This window comes from Mirounga leonina, unplaced genomic scaffold (assembly GCF_011800145.1).
Source record: "Mirounga leonina isolate KUSES-001 unplaced genomic scaffold, KU_Mleo_1.0 Mir_101298, whole genome shotgun sequence".
NCBI lineage: Eukaryota > Metazoa > Chordata > Mammalia > Carnivora > Phocidae > Mirounga > Mirounga leonina.
Window position 1 is genome coordinate 1 of NW_023270100.1, and position 10,375 is coordinate 10,375.

At 64.8% G+C, this 10,375-nt stretch overlaps 1 protein-coding gene across 1 annotated transcript; it reads right to left on the reverse strand.

Annotated features, from left to right (window-relative positions):
- Positions 1 to 5,409: 5,409 nt before the first annotated feature.
- Positions 5,410 to 10,177, reverse strand: NOC4L (nucleolar complex associated 4 homolog; the record flags this gene model as incomplete). Its single annotated transcript, XM_035013030.1, has 13 exons — positions 5,410 to 7,022; positions 7,106 to 7,219; positions 7,328 to 7,410; positions 7,513 to 7,673; positions 7,761 to 7,871; positions 8,057 to 8,117; positions 8,310 to 8,421; positions 8,531 to 8,581; positions 8,979 to 9,013; positions 9,102 to 9,201; positions 9,278 to 9,427; positions 9,625 to 9,732; positions 9,980 to 10,177. Coding segments are annotated over 13 exons (1,404 nt in total), but the record flags the coding sequence as incomplete, so codon positions are not given.
- Positions 10,178 to 10,375: the final 198 nt, after the last annotated feature.

A 10,375-nucleotide genomic window follows, 5' to 3' on the forward strand; every position in this document is an offset into this window, starting at 1 on the left:
GCCGCCGTCGGTCTCCCTCCGGCCTGTCGGCCCCATGGGTCCCCGGCTTCCCCAGCCTTCAAGGCTCCCCGGGGTCTTTTGCGGGAGGATTCATCGGCCCTCCAGCCTCCACCCATCGCTGGAAAGGTAGTGCACTTGCCTCTAGATGGGCCTTCAGGGGGCATATGTGCCTCTGTGTCAGAGGCTTTGAACGGGGCCGATTCCAGTGACCCCAAATAGCCTCCTCCCTCCTGTGATCCGGCCTCTTCCCACAGCTGTGCTTTTCCTGGTCCCGCCGCTGCTCCCCCTGCGCGGCCTGCACTGTGCCCTCTGCCCCTTGCCAGCCCACCTTGAGCTCCAGGGGGCAGGCACCCCAGTTCCGTGGAGCTCCGGGTCCCCCGCAGAGCACCTGACCGGCCTCAGAGTGGAGGGACCCCACCCGGGACGCTCTCTGAGGTGGTACATTGAACCCCCCAGGTGGACTGCCTGCCCGATGGGCTCCCGGCCTCTCCAGCCAAGGGGGCTCCCAGGTGTCCCTCTGGAGGGCAGCCCGACAGTCCCTCTCGACCCTCGCCGAGCAGCAGTCCAGATTGTCCAGCTCGGGCTTCGGGGCCCATAGGCGCCGTCATGCGGGATACGACTTGGATCCACCGATGCCAAGCGTCTCTGAGCACCAGCTCCCAGGCCCGGGTTTGGCACCTGCTGCCCATTTAGGTCCGGGTACCCCCACCTTGGTCTGTGGGTTCCCCTTGTGGCCTATTGGGCGGGGCCAGCCCCCCAGACATGCACACCCCCAGGGCGGAGAGTGCTTCCCTTTGGGAAGTCCTTCAAGGAGTCTGCCTAAAACTGGCTGCACAGTTTTTCGTAAACCAGGAGCCTGATGGGCCCTGGGCCGCCACGCGCTCATCCCCTAGGGCCAGACTGACTCCTCGTGGCCCAGGCTGCAGTGGTGGGAGCAAGGCCCTCCCCAGCTGGGTCTAGGTGCACAGGGACGGGATTGCAGGGTGCCCTGATGTCCCCGTGGACAATGCCCAGCTTCAGGGAGTGGATAAAGGGGACGGGCAGGGATGGAGGCAGGGGTGGGAGGAATGCAGCCACAGGATGGGATCCTCAGCCACGACCGGAGGCTGGAGAGACCAGGGAGGACCCTCCCTTGCAGCCTTCAGAGACAGCTCGGCCCTGAATCACCTGCATTAGGACGTCTGGCCTTCAGACCTGCAGAGACCACACCTCGGTTGCTTGCAGCACCCGGGTCTTGGCTCTGTGTGAGGACGGCCCCAGAGCAGTTCACCTGCATTTCCCCACGCACTTGTCAGAATGCGGTGGCGCCGCTGTCCCCGCCGGAGCTGCCAAGCATCACACAGCTGGTCCAGCCGCCGGATGGAGCCCCATCTGCACCCTGACCGCAGGGCTTGGGGACACAAATGCTGTTGATGCCCCTGCGTTTGGGGTCCTTTGTTACACGGTAATGCGAACGGAGGGGCGGGAGCCCTGCCTGAGAAATCGACCCGCGTGCTGCGGGAAATGCACATGTTGTCCCAGACGTCCTCGGGTCTGCCCCTGCCTGGGGGACGGCTCCAGGGCCGGCCAGTCCCCACACCGACGACTGGGCAAACCCGACGTGTCCATCCACACGAAGGAATGTTTTGGTTTTTTTTTTTTTAAGATTTTATTTATTTATTTGACAGAGAGAGAGCACAAGTAGGCAGAGTGGTAGACAGAGGGAGAAGGAGAAGTGATGTGGGGCTCGATCCCAGGACCCTGGGATCATGACCTGAGCCAAAGGCAGACGCTTAACGACTGAGCCACTCAGGCGCCCCAACACACGAAGGAATGCTATTTGGCCACGAAAGGAGTGGACCGGCGGACACACTACAGTGTGGATGGACCGTGACCACATCATGCTCTGTGGGAGAAGCAGTCGCGAAGACCCCACGGTGGGCGGCCCCTCTGAGGACGGGGTCAGGGCATCTGCTCTTTGGCCGCTGTGCACCCATCTCCGCTTCTTCGAAGTCCAGATCTCCAGGGGGGGGGCGCTCAGCTCCCTGCGCTCACACAGTGGGCCACTGGCGACCATCCCCACCCTCCGGGACAGGCTGGGTGCCGTGGGCCAGGGGAGGAGAGGGGTGGAGAGGGAGGGGTTGGTGGGTGCCTGCAGGGTCCCAGACCTTGCTGCACATCCAGTATTTGATCCAATTTCCAAGAATTGGTTGTGTCCAATTAACAAAATTAAGCACAGAAATACCAGCAAACGTTCTCCGTGGTCAAAGCAAAAGCAATCGACACTGACTGACAGACGATTTAGTATCGCAACTCCGGGGACACACAGGGCACAGGATGCTCTGGTGTCAGCAGAGAAGGGGGGTGAGCGCGCGCTGGGTTGTCACGCCTCCAAGGCAGGGGGCCGGCGGCATTCTGGGACTTGTGGCGAAGCGGAATGGGCGCCAACGTGGTAAGCATGGTCACGCCTGGGACTGAGGTCACGGGGATCTTATGCAGACGTACGGGGAACGTCGTCAAAGCGTCTGTCCAACCGCTGGGTAACGAGGCGAAGGCGACCTGTCAGACAGTCCAGCATCCCCGAGGGGAACCCCAGGCGCGGGCCTGGCAGGAAGCCCCGAAGGAATTCCCCAAACGCAAACTGACCCCTCCACGGGCAGGGGACGTCACTGGTCCTGCCCGGAGGCCAGGTTCATCTGCATGTCCGTGGACGGGAGCCGTCTCCAGACGCCCAGTCGGGCACACGGCCTGGCTTCTAAAGGGAGGAGAGGTCACCAGGCCGGGGCATGGCCGGCCACGACCCACAGGCCGAGCCCCCCGCCTGCCCTTGCGGGCAGCCGTTGGGGCCCACGCGTGCCCTGTGCCCGCACGCTCCACGGTGCTGCAGGTGAGCCGCTGTGTGGGGCCCCAAAGCCACACCAGCCACTCTGGCCCTTTGCAGAGACCTGGGCTCGAGCCGCTAAGCTCTGGAGTAATTCGGAGCAGTCCCGGCACCGGGCACAGCCCCCTTGCGACAGCTGAGGCTGGGGGTGCAGGCCGAAGCCACAACCTCCACCACCCGGCTCCTGAAAGTGGCAGTGAGGCTGGCGGCTTCCGGTAACGGACCATCTCCTCCCCCGCAGAGGCGAGCGGACGGGGCGCAGGGGCGCAGTGCAGCGGGAGAGCGCTTATGGGGGACGGGGTCGTCGCGAGCTCCTCTCGCTGACTGACCTCTCAGGAGGACGCCTGCTGACATCGAATTGTCTGCAGCTAATCTGCTGAATGCCAGGCAGGGGCGAACGCTCCTTATCACGAGGACGGACACGCCTCATCGCGTGGCCCGGCTGCGTGACCTGGCCGACCGTGACCTCATTGCCCCCCAGCCCCATTCACCTCCTGGAGGGGACAGGGCATGGGAGACCAAGGGAGGGAGGGAGAGGCTCCCTGGAGAGGCTTGGCCAGGCGTGTGCGGAAGGACGCTCCCGCGCACAGTAGGTGCTCAGTCTACACTGGAGCCTCCGCGCCGGGAGGGGGGCAGTGAGCCGGGAGCTGCTCACGGGCACAGGAAGGGGCCCTGTGTCCCTGGCCCCCTGAACAAGAGGGCCAGCTCCCCGCGAACCTCCTCGCGGGGCAGGAAACGCCACACCCCTGAGCTTCTGCAAACCGATACGCATTCTGTTCTCAGCTCCGGTTCTGGATATGACAGGAGTGGGGTCTCCGCTGGTCAGGGTCCCCCTCTCCCCTGGGTTGGGTGGTGTCAGGGAGGGACGTATGGGCCGGGAAGAGAGAAGCAGCATTTGGCACTGGGGGGTGGATATACAGTGATGGGGGCTGAGGAACCGAGTGGACAAGGAGGCCACTGCTACCCCAAGCGGAAGGGAGAAGGGAAGGGCCGGGCCATCCATGGGCACCGACCCTGGTCGGGGTCACACACACCGCGGCACTGGGGATCCCCATGTGCCCCCTCTTCACTACGTGCCCTCCCCACACCCTGAAAGGTCCGTCATCCCACCTATGCCATCCCAGGACCATACGGGAGGCCGCTGGTCCTCCCTTACCCGGGAGGCTCCTGACTGCCCCTGCTGCCCCCGGGGCCTGGACGTCGGTTCTGGACGCTCCATCCAAGGCGGCCTCCACTGATGTTTTCTACTCCGGAGGCATCCCTCGCCCTGCTCTGCCTGATGACCTATGAGCTCCCATCATGGGGGTTTTGTCCCACTTACTGCCTGGTGGGGGAGCAGCTGCAAGGATGCCTTCTCAGGGGTTTCCCAACTTCATACACACCCATTTCCCCGAGAGCCCCCCTTCTGACACCCATGGCCAGTCTGGGGTCTCCGAGACCCCCCACATGACCCCCACAGCCAGTCCGGTGTCCGTGAGATCCCCCACATCTGACCCCCACAGCCAGTCCGAGGGGTCCGAGACCCCCCGTCTGACTCCCACGGCCAGTCCGAGGTCCCCGAGACCCCCCAGTCTGACCCCCACGGCCAGTCCGAGGTCCCCAGACCCCCCGACGTCTGACCCCCACAGCCGGTCCAGGGTCCCTGAGACACCCCCGTCTGACCCCCACAGCCAGTCTGAGGCCCCTGAGACCCCCCCGACGTCTGACGCCCATGGCCGGTCCAGGATCCCTGAGACCCCCCCCCCCCAAGTCTGACCCTGGGTCTGCCGTGGCAGGTGGGCTGGGAGCCACGAACGGTATGAAGAGTCCTCCACGCAGACGCTCTCACCCAGCAGTGTCCTGTACTCTCCCCAGAATGTTCAAATCTCCTAGGACAGTGACTGCCTGGCAAGGGAGGGTCTACACGTGCAGACCCCAGGCCCCACCCCAGCACTTTCACTCAGATCCCAGAGGGTCCCAGAGCCCCTGACCATCTAGCTCTAATATCCCCTGGACCAGAAGCCCTGACGCCCGTCAGGTGTCAGGCCCCCAGCCCTGAAGCCTCAGAGGCTGTCCCGGCCACCCCAGCGGGGCTGCCGTCTCCTCCATCCCTGCCCCCACCCCGCGTCCGCTCAGCCAACCACCCAAAGGGCAACCAGGCCCGGAGATGGAGAAACACCAACCTGGGGGCCTAGGTGGCTCAGTGGGCTGAGCGTCCGACTCAGCTTCAGCCCAGGTCATGATCTCGGGGTACTGGGATCCAGCCCCCCATTGGGCTCTAAGCTCAGCAGGGAGTCTGCTTGTCCTTCTGCCTCTGCCCCCCCTCCACGCTTACTCTCTTACTCAACAAAATCTTTGGAAAAAATTAAATAAAATAAAGTAAAATAAAAAAGAAACACCAACCCAATACCAAGGTGGCAAAATGCAGCTGCCCAGCCCTGGGGGTCAGGGGGTGTAGTGGACTGAGGTGTCCAGGGCGTGGGAGTCCCCGTATCTGCCAGAATGAGAAAGTCTACACAGAACACACGATGCTGAATTTGGAAAAAAATAAAACCTGCTTAAGCCTTTTATAATTTAACTTTAAAAATCAATGGCATTTTTTAATCAGTGAGGCCTCAGCCCACCCATCTGCCCCCTGGTGTCCCCACACCGAGGCTCAGGTGGGGCACTGGTGACCTCTGGTAGCAGGCCACTCAGGAGCCTCGAGACTGTCCCCACAAATGTGCATGAGCCCCTCCTCCGAGCCAGGCAAGTCCTGGGCCAGGGGACGAGGCCGGTCAGTAACGAGCCTTCCTCGGTCCCTGGGAAGGCGGGCAGGGACAGTCGGTGGACTGCTGCAGGGCAGCCGGGCCATGAAGATAAGTGGGTGCCAGGTGGGACGCACAAAACGCTGTTATACACAGGATGCTCGGCAGAGGCCTCCACAAGGCCTCACTCAGCCTGGGGTCTGAAGATCAGGGGAAAGCTGTGGCAACAGCAGTGCAAAGGCCCTGGGGCAGGAACCAGCTTGGGAGGGAGCCAGGGCAGTTCAGCTAGGGGGTGGGGCGCTAGTGTCCCTGACTCACACAACCCTGTACGGAGAAGAAGCGCCCCTTCACTCCTTGGGCAAAGCCCCCACCAGGCACACCAGGGTCTTGGGCCACAGGAGCAGCTCCCAGAGACCAAAGTGGCCAAACGACTGCCCTCTGTGACCCCAGGGCGCTCCTGGGGGGTGGGGGTGTCCTGGGAACTCAGGAGGCTGCAGGGCAACGGGGGTCTCTCCCTCGCAGGCTCTCCACCCCCACCTGTGCCTCCGCCAGCCCCCCCAGCCTACGTGAGCTGCCGTCACACCAACTCCTCCGTCCCCAGACAAGCAGGTTTTTAGAGACAAAACCCAGACTCAAGGAGCAGGCTCGCCTGGCAGAAACGGGGCCTCGAAGGAACAAACATCCTGGCACAAAATAAGCCACTGGCCCGTGGCTGCCGGTGCCCACTCTGCTCGGGGACAGGATGGAAGGGTGAAGCGACCTCCAGCTAACTCCCTGACCGGGCACACACAGCCCGGCACCCTGGGGGTCAGGGGACAAAGGTGTCCTCCTCTGGCCCTAGCCAGGAATGGGCATGTGCGCTCCCTGTGCACCCAAGACTAACCAGGACAGAGCCCTCACTGTCGCTCCTGGGTCACGGAGTCCAACCGCACTGGACAGGTGGGGGGCGTGGCCCAGACCCTCCCTGGATACGAGGGCCCCGAGGAGTGTGGGGTGCCTGGGGAAGCTTGTAGGGCTGGCAACAGCCACACCCGTGCACCCAGAGCCCCGTGGCAGGAGCCACTTCTGCAGCCGCCCTCCCCACAGGCTTCAGTGGAGGGAGAGACCCCTGGACACCACGTTCCGGGGCGGGGGTTGCTGCAGGTGGACACAGCATGGCCAGCACTGTGGACGTCGGCCTGTAGACACGGCCACCACGGGAGCCAGGAGACGGGTTCAGCACCTCCCCAGAGTCCTCCTAGCTACCCACAGCCCACCCCAGTGGCTCTCCCACAAAACCACTTATGGGGGCCGAGGAGGGAAGGGAGGTCACAGGGTCAGCTAAGCGTGAAGTGCTGGGCGCAGAGGTCGTCCTGCCGGCCCAACAGACCCTGGGCGGGGATGAACTCCAGTGGCACTGACTCCTGGCCCTTCTTCTTCAGGTCCCGCTCGAAGACCTGCAAGGGACGGACAGATGGACGCTCCCACACTGCGCGGTCCCTGCACCCCGGCCACCCAGGCTTCAGCGTCACCCCCTCACCTCAAACGCCGTGAGATCCAGCAGCGGCGCGATGCTAACCTCAGGCATGGACAGCGCCTGGTTGATAACGCTGGCGGCCTGGGACACCTCGGGGTGGTAATGCCGCTGCAGGGCCTGCAGAGCACGTATGACATCACCACCCCCCGCCGGGCAGCCAGGAAACCCGCATGCCGCACACACCCAGGTGGGCCAGGAGATGGGTGACGTGCCCGGCGTGCTCACCTGCAGCTCCCACAGCGAACTCTCCAGAGCTCGGCTCTTGGCGGGGTCCTCCTCTTCGGGGTCATAGGGGTCGGCATCCAGCTCTAGGAACGAGACCAGGCCCTGCTCCACGACCGATCCCCGGTGTACTGGCTGCTGGGGGAGGGCAGGCCCCCAGGTCCCCCAGCGCCCCCAGCCGCACTCACCAGGGCCCAGGGGGCGGTGCACGAGGACGCGGCAGGCGGGGTGCCGGCGCAGCAGGTTGCAGATGAAGGGCAGGACCATGAGCAAGGCCTCGGGGGGCGCCGTCAGGGCCAGGCGGGACAAGCGCTTGGCGAAGGCAGCCACCAGGTAGGCAGGCAAATGGCTGGGCGGGACGGTAGGTGTGAGTGAGACCCCCTCGCCCGGCACCCCAGTCCCCGCTCTGGGTCTCAGTCCCACCTCTGGCACTCACGAGGATGACAGGAAGAGGTCGGCCAGATGGAAAAACCGGGCCCGGTACTTGACGTGAAAAACGGAGGGGTCCAATAGACCGTAGAGCTTGCGGTAGAAATCGGGGTACTCGCTAGGGGAGGGGAGGTGTGACTGAGCAGCAGGCACGGGGGTGGAGCAACGAAGAGACCGGTGGCGGCTTCCAGGGGCTCTGTCCCCGCCCCGGCCCTTGTCCAGCCCAACTCCCACCCCACCACCCTGGGCACAGCCCAGCCAGCTCCCCGGCCCGGGGCGGACACCTCCCGGGTGAGTACTCACAGGTTGTGCTGGTGAATCAGGACAAAAAGTCCATTCAAAGCCAAGAGGCTGATGGCTCCCCCTGCAGACACATGTGCAGCTGTGAAGCCCCAGCCCACCCCACCCCTCCAGCCCAGGGGGAGTCCAACAAAGCTGCAGGGCGCCAGGCTGGGGGGAGGGGGGAAGCAGACTCCTGAGGACGGCCCACCAGCCTCACGGCCGCAGGAGCCCAGCCCGCGGGCACACACCAGCCCGCCCGGGGCTCAGCACTCACCCACGTCATAGGCGCGGGTCAGGAAGTCGATCATGAGGCTGGGCTGGGCCAGGTGCGGCAAGATGGAGTCGTGCATGACCACCAGCACCTTCTTGTAGAGGCTCAGAGGCAGCTGCCGGGAAGCCGCAGGTGTGGGTGCACCTGCCCCACTCCAAGAACCCCGTGGGCCATACGGAGCCAGACAGGGTGCCTGCTCCCCGCCCGCCCCACCCCGCCCCTACCTTGTGCCTGAGAAAGCCGAGCCACATCAGCTGGAATGCCTTCCTGTGCTCCTAGGGCAGATATGGTGTCAGAGCTGCCCCCAGGAGGGGACACCAGACACACGGCCTCCCCGCTGCCCTGTGGGAGGAGGAGCTCGAAACCCCAAATCCGAGAACCCCCTACTAGACAAGAGAAAACGCCTCGCGTGGATCCCAGCCGTACGGGAGCAGAGGAACGTCGCGTCCGTGACCGCCCACAGTAACAAGGGCCCGCAGAGAGCCTGGGAACCGGGTACCTGTGCGCCTCCCCCACGCTGCTCCCGGTCCCTATGAGGGGTCCCTGTGTGGCACCCCGCGCCTGCCTAAGCCAGGCAAGGGGCAGCTAGTTCTCTTCCTGTCTCACACGCGTGCCTCCTTCTGAAAGGACCCCCCTCCCAGGGAGGCCACCAACCCCTCCGCAGCACCTCACCTTCAGATGAACCACCTTCCACGTGCGCGACAGCTCTGCACAGAAGGCAAGGATCAGCGGGCATGCGGGAGAGGAGGCAGCCCACCGGGTGCCCCTGCCCAACCGCCTGCCCAGGACGCTCACCCACGTGCTTCACGTAGAAGCTGGAGGAACTACACTCTTGGCGGGGGAGGCTCACAGCCGACAACAGCGTGAAGGCGTTGTTCCAGAACGTGAGCGGCACCTGCACAAAGCCTAACCTGAGCACAGGCATGGCCGCCGCCCACCCATCCCCCAGCCACGGGACCCAGCCGGCTCACCTCTGGGTCCCCGTCAGCGACGCGGCCCACGACGGCCGTGGCTGCCTGCATCGTGTGGTAGCGGATGTCGTCGTGTTCCAAGTACTCCTGGAAGCGGGACAGGAGCAGCGAGCAGTCGTCCTCCGGAGAGAGCAGGCCTTCCACCACCGCCTGGGGGCCGAGCAGGGAGGCGGGCCTCAGTGCGTCAGCCCCACGCCCAAGGCACCGCCCAAGGAGACCACCGAGAGGCAGCCTCTCCCCTCCCGCAGGGGAGGGTACGGCAAACGCACGGCACTCACTAGCCACCTGCGCCAGGGCCCGTCCCAGCTCTGGCCGGAGGCTCTGTCCCCCACCCCCGTGCACCCCACCTTGAAGAGCTGCCGAGGAAACAGGTAGTAGCCGTCCCACTTAGGTTTCTCCAGGGGGTGAGCTCCTTCCAGCTGCACAAACTTCATGAGCGTGCTGAGAGCCAGCTCCTGGGGACAGCGGGTAGCAGAGTGGCCCAGGCGCCTGACCACAGGCCACGCCCACCGCAGGCCTGGCCACAGAGCCCCCCCCAGCATTCCCACAAGTACCGGGACGCCAGAACGCCAACCAGACAGGACCACGCGGCCTCAGGGGGTCCGGAACGCAGACGCGGGCATCCTCAGCCCCACCTCCGTGCGTGTGGACAGCCTGCGGCCGGGGGTGCGGAGAACGCTGGAGGCGGTCAGCGTGACTCACCTTGACCTCAAAGGAGGGGTGAGCCAGCAGCTCCTGCAGGCGGTTACAACAGCTGTGGTAGCGATGTCTCATCCACACCTTGTATTTGCGCGTGGCCCCCTGAGACCCTGCGGGGAGCAACAGGGTCAGCCCACGCGTCCCCGCTACTCTCCACCCAGCCCCACCAGGGAAAGGGGTGCAGTCACCGTGGCCCCAAACCTGGGGCGGGACGAAAGAACCTCCTACCCCCAGGGCACAGCCCCTCGCCCCTCACTTTACCCCAAAACCTAAGCGACCGGGGGTGGGGACGCGTGACCCCAGCTTCCTGGGACGCCGAGCGCACAGATCGGACAGCGCCAGACGCCACGACCAGACCCCGTGGTAACCGGGCCGCGGGGCTGTCTCTGCGCCCCCCCC